Below are 22,070 nucleotides of genomic sequence, written 5' to 3'. Positions count from 1 at the left end.
TATTAAAACAACAACATTCTATGTGCTTGCATGCTGAGTCGTCTTTGTCAAGTCCAACTCTGTGCAACCCCATGGACTGTAGCCCGCCAGGCTCCTCTGTCTATGGAATTCTTCAAGCAAGAATACTGGAATGGGTTGCCATTTCCTTCTCCAGAACATTCTATATATTGCCCATTTTTCCATTCTCTATATTTTACATATGTTTTCCCTAAGCAAGCTTTATTTGAGCAGAAATTTCTGACTTTTTTGTTAATAGCTCTCCTTTCAGCACATAAAACACTGCCTGATCACAGTAGATATTTAGTGTATTCAATGAGTGCAGATAGTTACTGAGATTTATCAAGTGCTAGGCACTGTGCTGGAGAAGGCAATGGCACCCCACTCCAGTACCCTTGCCTGGCAAATCCCATGGACCGAGGAGCCTGGTAGGCTGCAGTCCACGGGGTCGCTAGGAGTCAGACACGACTGAGCGACTTCACTTTCACTTTTCACCTTCATGCATTGGAGAAGGAAATGGCAACCCACTCCAGTGTTCTTGCCTGGAGAATCCCAGGGACCAGGGAGCCTGGTGGGCTGCCGCCTCTGGGGTTGCACAGAGTCGAACACGACTGAAGTGACTTAGTAGCAGAAGCAGACATTGTGCTAATGCTGTTGTAAGCATCATTTTATTTAATCCATATGGTAATGTTAGATAAGGTCTATTTTATCCTCATAGACAACCAGTAAAAACCCATGAAACCGATGTCACAGCTTAAGACTTAGAGAGCTCGGTGAGTAACTTGGCCAAGTCTCATAGCAAGTGAGAGAAACAGAACCAGAAGTGATTTCATGCCTGTCTGATTTCAAAGCTGGGCTCTTCATGTCCAACTGGTGACTGACCATCTATTTAGTAGAATAAATTCACTTAGGATTCTATTTGTTGTTAAGGAGCAGACTTTTTTTAATTTTATTTTTTTATTTTTTATTTGGCTGTGCTCTGACTTTTCTCTAGTTGTGGCGAGCAGGGACTCCTCTCTAGTTGCAGAGCACAGACTTCAGGGCACACAGCCTTCAGTAGCTGGGGCATGTGGGCTTGGTAATTGTGGCTCCCGAACTCTAGAGCACAGGCTCAGTAGTTGTGGCGCATGGCTTGGTTATTCCATAGCATGTGGGATCTCTCAAACCAGGGGTCAAACCTGTGTCTCCTGCGTTGGCAGACGGATTCTTTACCACTAAGTCACCAGGGAAGCCCCAGGGGACTTTTTAAAACATAAAAATAATAAGAGTTCAGTAGTTTAGGAACATAAAACCTCATGAATAGTGTTTGATGAAAATAAGCCAAAGGCACAGTTATGTTTTTACATAATTTGTTTTGTCTGTGTGTCTTTTTCTTTTACTTATTTTTTGAGTCTTATTGAGATGTAATTAACATACAGCATCAATTAAACTGTAAGTTTAAGGTGTACAGCATAATGACTTGACTTGTATTATGACATATTTATTCCAATATTTTTAGTTAACATCCAGCATCTTATATAGATATAAAAAGAAAAAAAAGAAAAATGATTTTTTCCCTTGTGATGAGAACTCATAGAATCTAACCTCATATATAATATTTTTAAATTGCAGAAAATACTGGGAAATTCTCAGGAAAATTATAATAAAGTACATCACTACAAGTATGGTCATAATTGTTGTAATGTTACTATAGGTAAGATGTAGTAACAATTCATTCATCAGATGTACCAGACAGATATTTATCAGTGTATATCATTTTTAAAAATCTGCTCCTCTTATGTCTCCCATCTCCTTTTCAGACCCGCCACCTGTGCTGCGTGTTGATGACCGGCAGAGGCTCGCGAGGGAGCGGCGTGAGGAGCGGGAGAAGCAGCTAGGTATGTCCCTTTCAAAGACACTGTTGTTGAAATGTTACTTTTTCCCCCCTAGGATAATGGATACTTAACATTGAGCAAACAGACATTTCTGTAATAGCCATGCTCTCTTGCATGCCTTTATGAGTTTTGCTGATGGATTGGGAGATAGAATTTAGAATGTGATATAAACATAGAACCAAATTTTTACCCACAATGAAGTCCAGCCCAAGATTAGGGAGATTTTCATTTCTTGGTGTAAGACAGTTTCATCTGACACTGGAGGAATGTATGTATGAGAGGCATGATGGCTCAGCTTACATTTTACAACTTAAAAAATACCAGGAGAGTAAGCATAGGTTTCTTTTTATGTGCCAGTTATGAGACTGTTAGTGCTAGGGCACTCACTGCTTTCCACGTTAAAAAGAACACTGCTGCTGAATTTATAGACAGATGCTACCAGTATGCTGCCAGGAAAAACACAAGACCTGAGCTGCAATGTCTGACTTTTCTTTTGTTACCCAAGGCCCTTGCAAAAGTTTAAGAACTGCAGTATTTGCCACACGATTAGCTAGAAAGCTGGGTCACGGGACTAGCTGATCAGGAAGCCAAGATCCAAGCACTCAGCGATCATCTTCTAGAGCACTGAGCAAGGATATTGGTGCCAGCTCCTCCTTTGCCTGAATGTCCATTTATGCAAAGTTTGCCAAGACAGGATATTCTCTTTATGTGCCTTGGAAAGATGAAATGTCTAGTCATGTGTCTCAGTGTTTCCAGGGTGTCTGATATTTTAAAACCAGAACTGACTTAGGTTGTCACAATCTTTCCAGTGGATGACTTATAACTTTTCTAAAGTTCTACTGCATTTTATAAGAGTTAGTGTTTCAATTGGAGAACCCAGCCCCATATCCCATCTCTGATTATTTGTATTCAAGAACCCAGATTTGTGAGGTTCATTGGAAGCTGGTTTTCCAAAGTCTGTTGACATTGTTTACATTCTTTGAACACAGGCCTCTTTCCCTTGCCATCATGGTCATGTGAGGTTATTTCTTCTGATGCCAAGGTTTTTCCAACACAAATTTCAATGACTTGCTGGAAGTTAACAAGCTGCATTTCTCTGTGTTTAAAGTTTGCGCCTACGCTTGAAGTTCCCCACCTCTGGGAGGTCTCCTTCCAGCCACTGGTTCCTGGAGAACAGGGCTACCTGTGGCGTGTTCCACTCCTCTCTGCTTGGAGTGCTGTGCAGTCTGGATTTCTTCCTTTTATGAACTGTGCCTACTGCTCCCCAGGCAAGGTCAATTTGACAAGTGGATCAGAACTGAGAGGGAAAGAAAGGCAGAGCTGCAGAAGCAAGAAGAGATTCCAGATGAGCATAAAGCAACAGGCTGCTGCTCCAGAAAGTGGAAGTGAAGTCGCTCAGTCGTGTCCGACTTTTTGCAACCCTATGGACTGTAGCCTACCAGGCTTCTCTGTCCATGGGATTTTCCAGGCAAGAGTACTAGAGTGGGTTGCCTTTTCCTTCTCCAGGGGATCTTCCCAACCCAGGGATCAAACCCAGGTCTCCTGCATTGCGTGCAGATGCTTTATCCTCTGAGCCACCAGGGAAGCTGCTCCAGGGTGGTTGGTATTTACACTCTGGTTTTGAATCCATCCAAACAGGGAAAAGCACTCTCCCCCATCCACCCCATCCCTGTTGGGTTAGGCTTCACCCTATTAAATATCTCCTTACCATCGCAATGTGGATTCATAGCTGCCTGAGTTAAAGGAGCTCCATAGGGTGAGGAGACTATTCCTTTATGATTTAAATCCCATCAAGAATTAGCTTTTACACCTTAACTCATGTCTTTCCATTCGGGTTTCTTTGTCTTTCAAATCCAGGTGTTACTAGTTTTATCATGGAAAGCATGATTATGCTGGTCACACAATAATGATTTCCCTTCTTATGCTATAAAGTTGTATAGCTCTGAGCCTGCAGATTCCCTCTGTAAGTTGCCTTGCTTAATCTGTTAAGTGGCTGGGTTTCTTCTTAATATATAACCCCATATTTTAAAGCATATTTCAGACCATACATCAGTGGTGTAGAACGTGCATCATTAATTTATATATTTTAAGACTGCTATTTGCCAGGCATATAGCATATTTGCTATATGCAAAAAAGATGAATAAAGGTTGAGACCCAGCCCTCCAGGGTTAGCTGCAGTCTAGTGGGAGGTGGGAGAGGGTAGATAAACACACAGCAATTCTAATAGAGGATGGTATTGAAGGAGTGCACACATGGGGCATTGAGAACCCACAGAAGAACCTAGCCCAGCCTGGGGATGTCAGGGACCACCTGAGCTTCCAGCTAGAGGATGAACAGAGTCATCCAGGGAACTAGAAGAGATGGGGACTGCAGAGCAGTGGTGCGAGGACAGGTGGCAAAAGGGGATTTGGTAACAGATCCAACATCTGTTCATCATCAGATTAATATATGGGTCAAAGTAAAGTTCAAATTATTATATTATCCTGTGGTCACAACTTATTTGGTGAGCTAGTAGCTCAGACAATAAAGCATCTGCCTGCAATGCGGGAAACCTGGGTTCTATCCCTGGGTTGGGAAGGTCCCCTGGAGAAGGAAATGGCAACCCACTCCAGTATTCTTGCCTGGAAAATTCCATGGACAGAGGAGCCTGGCAGGCTACAGTCCATGAGGTTGTAAAGAGTCGAGCACAACTGAGCGACTAGCACACCCAGCATATTCTAGGCTTTGTTTTTCTTCCTTCTTACCCCTGCTATATTTAATACTACAGTTTCCTTACTTTTGATCTCTTCTCTTGTTGTTGACAGCCATAGTTTTAATGAAGTAGCATTTTATTTATTGTATTTATATTTTATTTTGCTCTGCACTTTTATTTTTATGTTCTTATTTTTTCTGCATTAATTGTATTTTCTTTTAAAATTTTAAACCAATGTGTTTTGGCCTCTTCTTTTCCACTTAAGTTCTCCGAGTAGAAATTAATCTTCAGAAATACACAAACATGGAAACGTGGCCTTACGTTTGTGAAGAGTCATCTAAAACCTAGCATCTGATTTAAGCTATGCCTTAGAATACAAAAGGGCTATTTCTAAAAGATTTTAGTACTAAGAGAAGATCAAAGGGCATCTGATAAACTACCCATAAACTGTTAGCAGAAACTATGATGGCAGCAGAATAGTGTTTTTTAAAAAATGGCAGGTAGGGTGGAGGAGTGGCTATTACCTCAAAGATCTTTGGAGTGTGCTTTTTGAAAACACAAAAGCAGTTGATAATATCAACTGTTACCAAGCTTTCAAAGTTTAAAGCTTTCCAAGTATAAAGGAAAAAAAAGAATACATCTCAGAAATTCCAACAAAGCAAAGTTGAAAGCAATTGGCTGGTGAGATTGATTATTTACTGTTGAATGTAGGCTGAAATTAATATTGAAGTCATTGAAGTTTTTTTTTTTAAGACCACATTTTAAAAAGCAAAGTAGAAAGAAGGAGAATAAAGATCTTTGCTTTGGGTGACATGTCATGTCTGTATTGTTTTGCAAACAGAGGGTCTGTTAATAACTTTCTGTGGGTTAAATCTCTGAGTCATGCTTTAATGCATTGTGATAGGATTATGTCATGTGGCCTGCTGTTTCTACATTATCCTTCAATTTATCACATAAAATCAGGCATAATTCTTGAAGTGAGGGACTGTTCTGTTCATTTGGTTGGGCATATATACTCTGAAAGCTTTATTTTTCCTGCCTTAAAAGGTTTTCTCATGAAGAAATGTCCTCAACTAGTCTATTTCATTTGACTCTAATTCAGGTCATTCCTTCAAACTTCTCTCTTGACTTCTGCATATTTTTTACCATCTCTCTTCTAAGCTTTAATTTTGTTTTTTTCCTGGGCTAGGTGGGGAGAATTGTATTTGTTCTCATGATTTCTACTCTCCTGTGTTGATATTATGGGTTCCACATTCCCAACTCACTCTTTAAGGTAGTAGATGCTTTCCTATCGTCTAAAACTCAATCAACTTCTATACAGTAAGTTGTCCATCGACTTTCACTCCTCTGAGTCATTGCTGTGTACCAGTCAGTTGCACCAATATGCCTTCCACCCTTCCCCACCCCCACAGCATTATTTTTCAGGTCTCTTTTTTTTTTTTAATACTTTCTGCTGCTGCTGGAGGCACTGGCATCTTTCTGACTCCCAGCCTTAACTACTGAATCTTTTGCAGGATAAAAAGTTCTCTTCCCGGTGGTCCAGTGCTGTGCACTGCCTAGTCTCCACGCTGGCCTGTTGAGCCACTTGTAGGGTCTACTGGTCAGTCTGGACTCAGCCTAGTCTTCTAGCGGTGGCTTCAGGTTTGTAGGTGGAGGTTGCCTCACAGCCTGTCCCTAAACCCACATAGTCACAGGTCCAGTGCTCCTCTGTCTTCAACAGAGGGCTCAGATCCTTGCCTTTAAATTTGCTGCTTCTGCTATCATCCTACTGCAGACTTTAATAAATTTGGACTTTAGTTACCCAAAAGTGTCTCACTGACCTACTTGGTCCATCTGTCACATTCAGTACCAGTCCTTCTTTTTGAAGCCTTCCTAGTTTTTATGATCGTTTCCCTCTTGGAAACTCTCATTTTCTTACTATATATTGTACCTTGCATAACTATCATGTTTTAGCTATTTTGTATGTTATTGAACTTGTCTAGTGGGACTTTATAGAACTTTCTAATTGTATATATTTCAAGCTTTTAAAGAATATGGTCATAGTCTTCTAATTCTTTTTATCCCAGTACATAGGGCTAAATATAAAACAGGTGCATAATTTTATGACTATCCTCAAGCCTTTAATTAAATACTAATAATATTATTAATAATAATCATGTTAATTGAGCACTGACTATGGGTAAAGCAATGTTCTAAGCACTTCACTCTGTATTATCCCGTTTAGGAGCAAATTAACACAATGGTTGTACTTTCTGTTGTGTAAGCCTGCCATAGTTGCTGATGTAAGTTATTTTATGCATTGTCTTTTATTTTTTTAAAAATGCAATGGGATAATTTAGCTTAAGGAAGGAACTGGACCCTTTTTTCTTTCTGCCGTATCAGCTGTTTATGTACAGGGTCACCAAGATCCATGTTTACATTCTGCAGCAAATGGCGATGCTGTTACACAGAGAGCAGTCCCTGTGCTTTGTATTCAGGTGGTGGGTTTTTTCAGGTTTCAGAGCTGGGCACATACGCAGCTCTCGTGTAGAGGACGAGCCTTTCTGCTTCCACATACAAGCAGGGTATGTGCATGCTGTGCTCACTGTCCACTTGACATAGAACCAGAGGGTAAAGGTAAGTGTTGGAGCAGATTCTGACATCTTTCTGAAAATACTTTGTGGCATTGACTGTTTGTTAACCTTGGAGTCATTAAGAGTCTGTAAGAACTTGGAATAGATCCTGGTTACTAACCTGTCTTCTAAAACATCTGCAAGAATCAAAGCATGTGAAATTTATGTAATATAAATTTTTGACTTTAGTAAAGTAATACCACCACCACTACCACCACCTCCTTTTTAAGAAGCTATTTCATGCTATTTTAATTCACGTATTCATTCACCTAGTATTTGATGTGGGGTCACTATTGAGCTAGAAATCCTGGGACTATTGAAGTGAAAGATCAATTTTCTAACCTCCTAGAACTTACATTGCTATGCCCTCCACCTGGAATATTTGGCCTGAGAGATGCATGTAAATAATTTTCTCTCCTCCTTCAGGTATTGTTTAAATGCCATCTCTTTGGTGATGCCTTCCCTGGCCATCTTCCTCAGATTTGCAGCTCCCCAAACTAGCAACCTCTATTTTTCTCCATGTCATTTGCAACATCTAAACATGTATATATTGATATTCTACTTGTTTATTGTCTTGTCTGCCTTCACTGGAATATAAGCTTATTATAAGAAAGGACTTATGTCATTTTTTTAACTTCTGTAGCATAGTATCTAGAAAAGTGCCTGGCACATAGTTGATGTCTAACAGCTGTTGGTTGAATGGTAAGCGAATAGTCTGTGCATTTCAATGTATATGCCGCAGGTATACTGCAAATTAGTTAGATATTACCAAATTATCAGGTAATATCTGTCCTTATAAATCCAGTCAAACAAGTCTGAAAATCTCATTCTTAAGCAGCTTCTCAGTTATTTGAACAAGGACACAAAGATAATCTATATAATGGTTGTACCTTGAAACTACTTGGTCTTCATATATGTTATGAAACTAATAATCCTACAGTATGCTGACAAATTCTAAGGAATATATGAGGAATATTGAGCAGGCAAGTAGTCTTCTGTGTTTAGGAAGATATAAGATTTCCCTTTTTGAAGGTGATACAGATTAAGTTTGAGGTAAGACTCTGATGCTGGGAGGGATTGGGGGCAGGAGGAGAAGGGGACGACAGAGGATGAGATGGCTGGATGGCATCACTGACTCGATGGACGTGAGTCTCAGTGAACTCCGGGAGTTGGTGATGGACAGGGAGGCCTGGCGTGCTGCGATTCATGGGGTCTCAAAGAGTCAGACACGACTGAGCGACTGATCTGATCTGATCTCATCTGATCTGTTGGATCAGAGGCTTTTGAGAGTCTGTAAAATCATGAAAGATTATCAGTGAATTGCATGATTGACTCCTATAGCTCATGAAGAAAAAAATTAAATTTCTCAACTCTCTCATTCAGTTCATTCATATTGGGTTTTGTGGCTAAGTTCAAAGCTGTGCAAGATATCTGTCAGAATGTAATATATTAGAAACAACCATAAGATAATACAAAAAAGATTTTGACGTTCAATTAGATTATATTTGCCTTGTTTCTCAGATAAATTCACCAGACTTTATTGCCCCTCCAGTCATAACTTTTCTGCTTTGCCTCTCTTCCTACTCCCAGTTTCAGCGTGTTGTCAACTCAGGGGCAGCAGTGTTACTAAGAGTGTGGTCAAGACATACATGATCATTTCAATCTGGCTTAGAATGTTCGTCTCAAAAATGTTGATAGAGTAGAATTAATTAGTAAACAACCAGTGATGCTGTACTCTGATTAGAATCACAAGTGAAATTGTCCCTGGTTTCATACTTCACATTATCATTGCTAGACATATAAGGAAGTCACTGGTTTTGACAAAACTGTCCTCAGTACATACACACACACACACACACACACACACACACACACACACACACCCCCAAAAACCCAGACTTTGGGCTTCAGGCAAGCAGTCTTTCTAGTCCAAATATATGCTGGATAAGACTTTGACAGATCTGTGGTCATCTGTGGCTTTTGGTTTCCTAAAGTTGTCTCTTGATGAATAGAGAGTACAAAATCTCTCAAGGCTGCCAGGCAGGCTGTGAACAGTCAAGGGTCAGAGTACATGTGAGTGGGAGGGATGCGGACATGAGCGCATACTGCAGCACTGCATCAGGAGTCAGGCACAGGACTGGGAAGAATAAACGCTTGTTGTGGAATGGATTAAGTAACTCACAGGCTGAAGCTTTAACATCAGGTGAATCACTGTGACTAAGCAGCCATTATTTATTTCTCCCAAGTTTACTTTGCCTGTAAAGCTCACAGTCTTAAAGCCTGAAAAGTAAGGGGTCTTGTAAACGGATGATGAAGGCCAAGAGTGATGTGAGAAAATCAGGATCTTCACGTTGGGTGCCCACTTTCTCCCGGTCTAGAGGAGGAGCCTTAGTCATGGGAAGTATTCCCAATTCTGCCTTTTAGCATAATGGTTCCTTGTTTGTTTGTAGAGTCAGACAGTCCAGAGTTTGGATTCCAGTCCCCCCGCTGACTTACTGTGAGACCTCAAGCAGGTTACTTCCCTTCTCTGTAAGTTTAATAGCAGTGTCTCCCTTGCCAGGTGGCTGTGAAGGTAAAGCCTATAAATCACTGGTGTCAGCATAAAGAGCTGAGCACAGCTCACCATGACGACTGTGATGATAAAGGTGAGGGTGGCAGGTCAGGTGACTCCAGAGACTGACTGACATGCCTGCGACTGGAGAAACCAATGCTTCTGAGCTTCGGGGACGCAGAGATAGAGGGGCATTTGTGCTTCCTGGTCGAGTAGGCTGGGCTCAGTAAGACAGTGAGGGAAGAGGATGGCAACATTTTTGGAGGAGTAAAAGTAGATTAGGGTCGAGGCAGTGAGAGTCCGAGGACAATCATTGCTTTGTGTGCTTTAGCACAACTCTATTGACTTAAGCCTAGCTAAACACTCCATTGAGCCTAGCTCTGAAGATAAGAAGTCCTGGCACAGTGTTGCTCTCCCGTCTCAAAAGAAAATGTCTTTCACAGGTATAAGCACCTCAGCTCTGCCCTAGCAGCTCAATCTCATTAGTCCACCACTGTGTCCAGGGATGAAGACAGTAGGAAGTCCCCTCAGGCAGGAGACGCAGCGTAGTGGGTATCCTACAAGGTCACCTTTGTTACCAGGCAGTTCTCCAGCGTAATATTCAAATGAGAGGACAGTGGAAAACAGTTTAAATGACTGGTTGAAAAGGCTTTGAATTAACACTAAGGCTCAATGTAAATCACTTTGCTTGGAGGTCATATAACCCTTTAATTCCTTAGCTCATTCCTCATCAGACTTACTTTAATCATTTGCTAAACTAGTCATTGTTTTATGTGGGGAAAGACTCAGAAACATGTAAGAGCAGAGTAATTACCATCTGGCGTACAGGTAGGAGTGCAGAGGAACTATGGGAGTGACCTTGGTGCCAGGGAAGGCTTTTCAGAGGAAGAGCCGTTTGACCTAGAACTTGAATGATGACTGAGTTTGACTGGTGGGAAGAGGTATTTGGGGCAGGGGTAGCACGTAAAAATGTAGAGGATCATATGGTCAGTCTAAGGAGCTGAACCGGGGGACAGGGGGCACTAACAGATCTTCAAGCAGGACTATGACATTAGGTTTTGTTTGGGAGTGGGGCCAGTGGCAGGGGGAGGGAGATGTCTGAGAACAGTATGCAGGATGGTTGTGAAGAGGAAATAGACTAAACCCCAGGAGTAAGAAAAAAATGAGGGCTTAAATCCAATTGAGTCGGAAGGATGAGAGAGAAGACACTAAATTCTGATGTAAAATGAGAAGGTCAGTTGTGGAAGTGATGAGTTGGGTTGGAACATCCATGAAGGAGAAATTGAGGGTGGCTCCAAGAGATCTTCGTAAACTATTGGGAGGTCGTGTATCTGCTTTCAGAGTGGAGAAGGCGGATCAGGTTCTGGTTTGAGGTAGAGATAATGAGTAAGGTTATGTGATGGATCTGACCGGGAAATTCAAGAGGAAATTTTAAACGGGCAGTTGTGAATTTGGAGGAAGTATTGTAGGGTAACTGAAAGTACAGGCTTTACAATCAGAGCTGAATTATAACTTCAACTCTTCCTCTTTTAGACACTGTGATCCTGGGAGAGCTATTTAACTCCTTTGGGTTTTTTTTTTATTATTATTTCATTTTATCTTTACTGCCAGACAAAATGGAATTATTATTCCACATTTATTACAATTTTGTTTTCATTTGCCTGATAGCTTTTGTTCATTCATTATTTTATGATTTTTTTTTAACACTTTGTTTTAGGTTTGTTTCTTTTAAACAACATGTTGTTGTTCAGTTGCTCAGTTGTGTCCTGCTCTTTGTGACCCCATGGACTGCAGCATGTCCGGCTTCAACATAACTTGGGCGTTTCAGATTTTGGCCTGGTCTAAAAGTCTCAATCTTAACTAATAGGCTTAGTTTTATTCCTTTTAAACTTTCTTTTTTCCCCTTGCGATGGTAGGGGTAGGGTTGGTGGTGTGGAGGTGTAGAGGTTACGTGTATTGAGTCCCTACTGTGTACCTGGCACTCGCTGAACACTTTATATGTTACCGTGGGCTCACCTGGCAACTCTGGCGGGAGGACGGTTGGAGGTAACAAGGAGTCCCTCTGTAATGGGAGTGGTGGGAGAGGGGGAGCTCAGGTTCCTGTGAAGCCAGAGCTGCTGCTCTATCCAGTACCCTTTCACTTCAAACTCCTTTTAGTTCAGGAGTCACTGTTGCTTTAGTACAAGAGTCAAGTTTCTAAATAGAGTCCAGGTTGACAGTGGATTTCCCCTTTGTGTGTCACTGACCAGCTGTTACAGGGTCACTGAAGTATAACTTTGGTGGCAGCAGCTCAGGGATGGGACTGGATTGTTCATGTCCAGGGGCCACAATGGGTTTTCATTTCATTTTTATATTATGATCTCAGAGTCCAGGAGAAAATCCTAACGTCACAAGAGCAAAGGTTAATGATATTCATCACAGGTCCTTTTTGGACATGTTATTCATTCATAGAGCTCTGTGAAATTAGTGATCGTTAATGATTTAAATACTGAATGAGTTGTTATATAGTCTGTTCATACTGCCATAGCAGACTACCATAGAGTGCATGGCTTAAACAACAAATTGTTTTTTCTTAACAATTCCAGACGCTGGAAAGTTTACGATCAAGGCTCTGGTAGGCTTCCATTCCTGATGAGAGCTCTCTTCCTGGCTCATGGATGGCTGCTTTGTTCTCACCTGGTCTGTCTTCTGAGCATGAAAAGAGAGGAGAGAGAGCTCCCTGGTGTCTCTTTTTATAAGGGAGTAATCATTTGAAAAGACCCTGATGCTAGGAAAGATTGAAGGTGGGAGGAGAAGGGGATGACAGAGGATGAGATGGTTGGATGGCATCACCAACTGGATGGACATGAGTTTGAGTAAACTCCAGGAGTTGGTGATGGATAGGGAGGAATTTGGTGCTGCGATTCATGGGGTCGCAGAGTCGGACACAACTGAGTGACTGAACTGAACTGAATCCTGTTGGATTAGGTCCCTACCCTTATGACCTCATATAATCATGACCATCTCCTGAAGGCCTTAGCTCCAGATACAGTCACTTTGGGCAATAGAGATTCAGTGTACAAATTGCTGGGAGAGGAGACACAGTTCAGGCCATAGCAAGTGTTGATTTCTTTTTCTTATGCTCAGAAGCCTCATTTCTTAATGAGAAAATACAAAACTTTGATATTATATATCATCCACAGGGAATATTTTAAGTAACTAAACCTCTTAGGATAAGTTAGCTTTCAGTTCTTACTAAAATATTGAAATCTTTTATGCATTATCCTTCTGTTTAAAGGGTCACAGGATCTGTACTTGGTAATAATCCTGGTGCTCACCACCATTCTCTGCAATAATATGAAACCATTGTTTGCTATTTCACCATTATTTGCCTGTTCTCTGTATGACTGTGTAAAGATGACAATTATTCAAGAAGGCACTGCAATAGGATCTCCACTTCCTGGTAGAAAATAGAAGTGGAAGTTAAGAGTTTGATGAAGGAATGCTCTTCATTTAAAAGATTATTTGGGATAAAACTGTTATTGTTATAATATCTAGCTCTGTTTTGATTGATAGCGCAAGCTTAAGAACTACCTTGAATTTTCTGAATTGAAATTATGGTGACAAATTTGGCAATAATGGCTAATATTTATTGAATGTTTACCAAGTGCTGAGAACTGTTCTAACTGTGTTAGGTGTAATGCTTCTTTTAATCCTCACAGTAAACATTATGAGAAGGCCCCATATTTAGCCACAATTTACCCTGACACAAGTGAGGAGTAAGGAAGTTAAGTAATTTGCCTAAGACCACACAGTTAAGGGTGAATGAGTCAAGAAGTACAATTGTTCGCAATAAATCAGGAAGTAATTGTTAAGGCCCTTGCTTATACACAAGTTGTGAAAAACACTATCTGTGTATGTGCACTCAGTGATGTCTGACTCTTTGTGACCCCATGGACTGTAACTCACCAGGTTCCTCTGTCCATGGAATTTTCCAGGCAAGAATACTGGAGTGGGTTGCCATTTCCTTTTCCAGGGGGTCTTCCAGACCCAGGGATCGGACCTGTGTCTCTTTCATCTCCTGCATTGGCAGGCAGGTTCTTTATCAGCTGAGCCACTGGGGAAGCCCTGAAAAACACTATAGTGAATGGGAGGAAAAGGAAGGGAAATAGTCACTTGCTACACAGAAATCAGAATATAAGAAATGCTTAAGTTTGTGGTAGAAGTCATAAGACCTGTGTTGAGCCTGGAAGAGATGAAACTTCTGGAGAAGTGAAGAGCGGTCCTCCATATGCCATCGTGGATCACCTGGGATCAACATAACCTAGGAGGTTTGTTTAAAATGCAGATTGCTAGGCCTCATCCTGGGAGTAGTAAAAATGAATGAGGGTTAGAATCCAGCAATCTGTGCTTTTATGAGACTACTGCCTTAAAGGATGACTGTTTGGACTGAAACAAGGATAGCAACTTTCCCAACAACCACAACCTCGGGAGCAAAGAGATGGGGGAGGTGTGGTTTGTTTGAAAGGTGCAGTAAGGCCAAAGGCCTCTAGGGAGAATGAAGGGGCCAGGTTGAGGTAGGCCTTATTTCACTTAGCATAATATTCTCTGGGTTCATCTGTGTTGTCACAATGGCAAGATTTCATTATTTTTTATGGCTGAGTGATATCCCATGGCCTGTGCTTACCACATCTTCTTTATCCACTCATCTATTGATACAGACACTTACCTTGCTTCGATGACTTGGCTTTTGTGAATAATGCTGTCCATGTTACTTTTAACATATGTTCTCAGAGTATTTTTTTTATTTATTTAATCATTCAGTAAATATGTATTGAGTGTGTGTGTGCTCAGTCGTGCTCTTTGCAACCCTGTGAACTGTAGCCCACCAGGTTCCTCTGTCCATGGAATTCTCCAGGCAAGAATACTGGAGTGGGTAGCCGTTCCCTCATACTGTGTGCTTTTGCTCAGAGTAAATGTCTAACTTGAGCCTGAGAATTTCTGTAAAACCATGAGATTTGAACATTGGAAGGAAGGAACCTTAAAGACCAGTTTCTTCATGTTTCAAGCCAGAGAAAACAGAAATCCAAATGAAATTGTCCAGGTCTCACCATGTGTTAACAGCAGAGCTGCTGGGGAAACCCAGATCTCTGTGAACCACCCTGAGTGATGTCAGAGAACAAGCTCCCCTTGCGTTTGTCCTCCTCCTTTTCTTCCCATGGAAGGCAAGTCAGTTCACATCCCTTTCAGTGGCTTTGTCTCCTGAAGGGAATAGCTCTGAAAAGACTTAATGGTAGCAGGAATACAGAATCTCTCATATTAAATATCTAGAGGAAGCTAAATGTTCTGAATTTCATTGTTTTTCTCTTAAAAAGTAACATTTTAATTTATATACCATGTAGTGCCCTCCAGGTTTATGCTCTATACTTTGTTTGGATATTTTTGCCTACAATATTAATAACTCACATTAAATATGTGTTTAGCTACCATGGCTGAAGGAAGCATCATATTTAAAAAAAAAAAGTTTTGTGCCCGGAAATGAGGAAAGGACATGTATATGTAAAGAAGAAAGGAAGCATTCCATCATTAAATGATATTTTTTTAAGGTCATATAGATTTTATTTTTTTTCAGACTGTAAACTTTTTATTTCGTGTTGAGGTATAGCCAGTTAACAATGTTGTGGTAGTTTCAGGTGAACAGCAAAGGGACTCAGCCATACATACACATGTATCCATTCTTCCCCAAACTCCTCTTCCATCCAGGCTGGCACAGAACATTGAGAAGAGTTCCATGTGCTATACAATAGGTCCTTGTTGGTTATCCATTTTGAATACAGCAGTGTGCACATGACCTTCCCAACCTCCCTAACTATCCCTCCCCTCTGACAACGATAAGTTCATTTTCTAAGTCTGTGAGTCTCCTTCTGTTTTGTAAGTTCATTCGTATCATTTCTTTTTAGATTCCACATCTAAGGGATGTTATATGATACTTCTCCTTCTCTGTCTGATTCACTTCACTCAGTATGACACTCCCTAAGTCCATCCATTAAACAATATTTTTTGAGCTGTATATGCCTAAATAGATTAGGAGCAATTCAGAGACAAGGTCGGCTGCTCGTTTGATCCCTCACATCCTTTTGCTGACTCAGTGCAATATGCCCATGAGGCGTATCTATCATCAAGTACCAATCTTTGGAATTTTCTCCCAAATCTTTTTTTTTAATTAATTTTTATTGGTGTGTATGCTAGACAGCATATTAAAAAGCAGAGACATCACTTTGTCAACAAAGGTCTGTCTAGTCAAGGCTGTGGTTTTTCCAGTAGTCATGTATGGATGTGAGAGTTGGACTGTAAAGAAAGCTGAGTGCCGAAGAATTGATGCTTTTGAACTGTGGTGTTGGAGAAGACTCTTGAAAGTCCCTTGGACTGCAATGAGATCCAGCCAGTCCATCCTAAAGGAGATCAGTCCTGGGTGTTCATTGGAAGCACTGATGTTGAAGCTGAAACTCCAATACTTTGGCCACCTGATGCAAAGAGCTGATTCATTTGAAAAGACCCTGAAGATGGGAAAGATTGAGGGCAGGAGGAGAAGGGGACAACAGAGGATGAGATGGTTGGATGGCATCACCGACTCCATGGACATGGATTTGGATGGACTCCGGGAGTTGGTGATGGACAGGGAGGCCTGGCGTGCTGCAATTCATGGGGTCGCAAAGAGTCAGACACAACTGAGCAACTGAACTGAACTGATGCTAAGTCACTTCAGTCGTGTCCGACTCTGCAACCCGGTGGATGGTAGTCCTCCAGGCTCCTCTGTCCATGGAATTCTCTAGGCAAGAATACTAGAGTGGGTTGCCATGCCATCCTCCCGGGGATCTTCCCAACCCAGGGACTAAATCCACATTTCGTATGTTTCCTGCATTGGCAGGCGGGTTTTTTTTTTTTTTTTTTTTTTTTTTAACCACTAGTGCCACTTGGGGATTAGAATATAGTTGATATACAATGTTGTTTTAGTTTCTGCTGTATAGTAAAGTCGATCAGTTTTACATATACACATATCCACTCTCCCAAATCCTTTTAACATTTGCAGAACCAATGCTATGTTGAAAGGAAGTCACAGGCTTTCGATCTGAAGGATATCACGTATTTTAATAAGAGAGAGACAGAGGTGCTGCTGGGTTTGAGAGTATCATATTGCTATCAGCTTTGAGGCTAGAGTATGTGATGCATGCCTTCTTCTGCAGTAATAATGTACCAAACTGGAGGGCTGTTCCAGTTCCCAAAGAATAGAATTAAGTGCATCTTCTTCCGCCTCATTGTTTGCATATTAAATTATGCTCAAAATCAACAGTAGTATTTTTTTCCCTGAAAATTTGAGGAAAGCACAGGCCATGGTTGGTTAATAAAAACCAAAGACCCCATCCATGTTTGTTAAATGTGGGCCACTTCTACATCCCCAACTGTTAAGGTTTTAAACTTGCCTGTGTTTGGTTTCCCTTGTTTTTCCTCCTGAAGCTGCTAGAGAAATCGTCTGGTTAGAGAGAGAAGAGCGGGCCAGGCAACACTACGAGAAGCACCTGGAGGAGCGGAAGAAGAAGCTAGAAGAGCAGAGGCTGAAAGAGGAACGGCGGAGGGCTGCCGTGGAGGAGAAGCGACGGCAGAGGCTCGAGGAGGACAAGGTGAGATGCTGCCCTGGGGACACGTGGGAGGCACGTCTGTTTCAGAAACAGCACATTAACTGTGAAGCTTCCCACCGAGGCGCCATGATGCACAGCTAGAATGTCTGAGGCAGCAGATTTACCAGCAGTCATAGTTTCTAGGGGCTTCCCTGGTGGCTCAGACAGTAGAGAATCCACCTGCAATGCGGGAGATGTGGGTTCAATCCCTGGGTCAGGAAGATCCGCTGGAGAAGGGAACGGCTACCCGCTCCAGTATTTTGGCCGGAAAATTCCATGGACAGAGGAGCCTGGCCGGCTATAGTCCGTGGGGTCACAGTCAGACATGACTCAGCAACTCTGACTTTCATAGTTTCTAGGGAGGTTGTGGTGTGGAAATCAGGTTGAGAATGATGTGATTGTCATTGTTTCCACAAGACCTTTAAAAACTCATTTCTCTGGTCTGGACCTATAACTTATTTATGCTTACTTCATGCATGCTGAAGTGTTAATCCCAGCAACTGGATTTCTGTAGGGCTTTACCATTTATAAATATTTCCACATCAGTTATCTCATTTAACTCTTACTCAACCTTTGAGTGTTACCACTTTCTGTGGAAATGAAGCTTTAGACTCAGAATAGCTAAATCACACAAAGTCATACAGTCCATTAAATTGTGGGTTGGGATTACCCACATCCTCAGATTCTAGATTCTGTTTTTAAATACAGAACCACATGTGTTACACGTCTGCTTAAACTAAGACCTGTGCTACGGGCTTATGTGAGTTGATGGAAAAGCATCACACTCCCTGCAGTGTGCTAAGATGCTTCAGTCATGTCTGACTCTTTGTGACCCTATGGGCTGTAGCCCACCAGGCTCCACTGTCCATGGGAGTCTCCAGGCAAGAATATGGAGTGGGTTGCCACGCCCTCCTCCAGCAGATCTTCCTGACCCAGGGATGGAACCTGCGTCTCACGACTCCTGCATTTGTAGGCAGGTTCTTTACTGCTAGCGCCACCTGGGAAGTCAGTGGTAATAGTAATAGTCCTTTTTTTAAGTACCTGCTGTATGCCAAGGGCTTTATCAGCTGGAACCTAATAATTACCACCCACCCACCCTCATGTTGATAGTACTACTCTCACCTTAAAGTGTAGAGTTTAGGAATCTTCTGAGTATTAGGAGTATTAAGGTTGAAATTTAAGTAGTACCTCTCATCCCACTCTGCCTTAAGCTGAAGAATCCTCCAACAACCAGGTAGAATCTGATCATCAGCTCCTCTGTTCCATTTAAAGGAACGTCATGAAGCCGTTGTGCGACGTACAATGGAGAGGAGCCAGAAGCCAAAACAGAAACAAAACAGGTGGTCATGGGGAGGTGCTCTCCATGGGAGCCCGAGCATCCACAACACAGGTAAATGGAGAAGCCTCTTTCCAAAATCATTATTTTTTAAATCACAGTTAAAGTCACAGTTACTTTTTTACTCTGTTTAAAAAAACCTGCATAAATAATTAAGCTACAATGAAATGATGCTTCTACTGTTTGAGGATAAGAGGGTGATGGAGATAAGAAGATAAGGTTCCCTCCTTCCCTGCTTTTCTCATTTGTTACAAAGTTCTTTAAAGAAACAGAAATCTGTGCAGTTTTTCTCAGCAACTATTTTCAGTTCTACATTATTTTGGTAATTTATTTGCATAGGGGTTTCAAGATTACGGAATGGGTTAACCAGTTTTGCCTTTTTTTCTGCGAGAATCCTAGCACTGTTGCAGTTCAGAATCAATCCTATGAGCTTATGTATTCTGATCCTAAAGTATATGCAACACAAAGGCTCTGCAAGAGGAAGTGCAGATTTCTGAAGCTAGAAATAGTAGTGAATGTCCACGTGATTCCTTGTACTTAAATTGACTAAAAATCCTAAAATTTGGACTTAGTGAAAGGCCTTATTTTTGTACTGTAAATTCAATACACCTTGAATTTTATGTAGTGTGTCAGTTTCATATGTGTGAGTCTAATAAGCTTTTTTTTTTTTTTTTTTAATTTACTTTGGAAAATCATTGTCTTACATTCTGTCCCCAGGTGGTTTTGTTGAATCATCATTCACCTTTCTCGATTTAGCAGGCCTGGACCACCACTTCACAACTTTTGGTGGTACTAGAAAACCTGGTACTGACCTCCTTGTGATTTGCTGATCGCCTGACCTGTAGCTAGCACCTCAGACTAGGGCCAGTTCATCACTAGCTGAACCATTGCCGCCTTAGTCATAATGCATGCTTAATATCCTACTGCATAGACCTAGATCTGGGACATGGCACAGTGTTTCTCAAGTATTGATAGTATAACTCGGGTGACTTAAAGGTATTGAAATAAAGTAATTACCGGTGATATGCTTACTTTCTCTTTAAATGATCATTTTGGATAAAACCTTAAAGAAAATGTTTTTTCACTGATAAATCACCTGAGGTCAAAGTACATCCAGTTTGGCTTTATTTCACTCTGCCTCCATCAGTACAGCTATTGTAACTTTCAGTTTTCATATAAGTAACTATGGATTTTTGTTTGTTTTCTCTATTCCCTTTCATTCCTCACATTCAGTGTATCTTCTATAACCTCATCATTTAAAAAAATCTAAAAGCATATTGCCACAACTTTCTTTCCTATGCAGTGAATCAAATTTGTTTTTTCCTTCTTGGCTCGTCATGACCCAGTTGTATTTGCAGTGGGGCACATCAAATCTGTGGTCATAAGGATCATTTACATGTGATATTTCATTCTAGGTATAATTTTGCATATTTGTTCCATGCAAAAAAGTCATCATGGTATATGCTTTTATAACCTTCCTTATTTCTCTTTTGTGTGGCTTCATGTTTTACATGTGCCTGTTAAACAGGTAAACCTGTGCAGACTTTCAAGCTTTTCTTTTTTTAGCTGCAGTGTGTGACACGCACTATCTTAGTTCCCCCGACCAGAGATAAAATCCATACCCACTGCAGTGGAAGCTGGGAGCCCTAGCCACTGGCCTCCCAGGGAATTCCCTCCAACATTTTTGAGGGGATGTCAAGTTACTTAGCTTTACTTCTTGCTTCCATGCTTAGAGTTCAATATATGACCTCTGTTATTGCCACTCAAAGTTGTATTTGTGAGCTGTTGGATAAATCATTTTTTTATTAGGGCTGTGAATTGGAGAATATTGCTCCTATAATGGCACCCCACTCCAGTACTCTTGCCTGGAAAATCCCATGGACGGAGGAGCCTGGTAGGCTGCAGTCCATGGGGTCGCTAAGAGTCGGACACGACTGAGCGACTTCAATTTTACTTTTCACTTTCCTGCATTGGAGAAGGAAATGGCAACCCACTCCAGTGTTCTTGCCTGGAGGATCCCAGGAATGGGGGAGCCTGGTGGGCTGCTGTCTGTGGGGTCACACAGAGTCAGACACGACTGAAGTGACTTAGCAGCAGCAGCAGCTCCTATAATAGAGAAGTTTGAAAATAATGAGAATTTACCAAAATTCTCAATGGTCAGAATGATTTGCCAAGATCTCAAGAGCAGTAACCAGGTCTTGCTCATTTTGCCTACTCCTTACTTCACAACAATGCTAACTTGTGGTAGACACAGCAAACAAATCCTGGAAATTAACTTTAATCTAGATCAAATCAATGTGTTGTCTGACTGTTCCCACGTCAGCTAGCCCTGCTTTGTAAAGACTATACTTTTTAATCCAATTCTTCTTAAATCCTTTTGTGAATTTGTGTTTTGTTCAGAGAGGGAAAATAAAGATTCTTATTTGTTAAGTAATATAATAAATACATATTTTATCTCCATAAATTTAATTATGTGTGATAGGCCTGCATATAGACACTATTTCCCCCCAACTGAAGCTGAACATATAAAGCAATATCAGACAATGTATTGCTATGAAATGTCCTGGAAATAACTTTCCTTATCCTTGTGTCCTTAAACCTCCCATTTTGTCATTGTTTCTTTTGACATTTTACCCTAAGTCTTTTCTTTGTTAGGATTCCCTTAAGAGCCCATCCATTAAGTGTGAATTTGAGTCACAGAAATGATGTTTGGTTTTTTTCTTTTGATGATTAAATCACTTCACATAAATCAATGATATGTCAATAAATTAAAAAATTTTTAATTGCTTCAACTGTAAAGATGAGTCCCTGTAGAAGACAGGAATATCTGATGTTGGTGGAAGACATGCTTATCCCCTGTACACTGTAAGTAATAGCCACCAGTGATTATTCTGGGGAAGAAAGTTTAACATATTTACTCCCAGGGTTAGTTTAGACATGTGGGAACAGGGTTCGAAGGTCTCTCCCACAAGGAATATGTTGGTTTGTGTTTGGTTTTAGAAGAAGCTGACCATAGAAAATAAAACAAAATACATCAGGAGTCCTTTAACTTTGGCTAATATAGATCAGAACAACTCCCTGCATCCTAAATAAATAAAATAATGAGGTTTTTTTTAGACTTTCATTATACGCACTTGTATTCAGGAAATGTGATGTACACTAATGAGCGTGGTTACAGCTTGGTCTGCTGTTCAGAGGGCAAACCATCAGAGTTGATTCTTCCCTTTTATACAGCTATTATTTCTCTTCTAACTTGAAGAATTACTCTAAAATTATCCAGCAGCAATGTCTATAAACCACACTCATCTCTGTGATCTAGGCACACAGAGGTGGTCATTAGTAGATTTTTGAA

General features: G+C 41.0%; 1 protein-coding gene across 20 annotated transcripts in view; it reads left to right on the top strand.

Moving 5' to 3' along the window:
• Nucleotides 1–22,070, top strand: part of MAP7 (microtubule associated protein 7) — a 177,436-nt gene that overhangs the window by 124,174 nt on the left and 31,192 nt on the right. For all 20 annotated transcript variants that reach the window (XM_024996470.2, XM_059889606.1, XM_024996464.2 and 17 more), the window contains 3 exon segments: nucleotides 1,797–1,874; nucleotides 17,222–17,385; nucleotides 18,655–18,772. In XM_024996470.2, coding sequence (XP_024852238.1) covers nucleotides 1,797–1,874; nucleotides 17,222–17,385; nucleotides 18,655–18,772 — 360 coding nt within the window.

Source organism: Bos taurus, chromosome 9 (assembly GCF_002263795.3).
Source record: "Bos taurus isolate L1 Dominette 01449 registration number 42190680 breed Hereford chromosome 9, ARS-UCD2.0, whole genome shotgun sequence".
In the NCBI taxonomy this organism is placed as follows: Eukaryota; Metazoa; Chordata; class Mammalia; order Artiodactyla; family Bovidae; genus Bos; species Bos taurus.
This window is presented reverse-complemented; position numbering and strand designations above follow the sequence as displayed.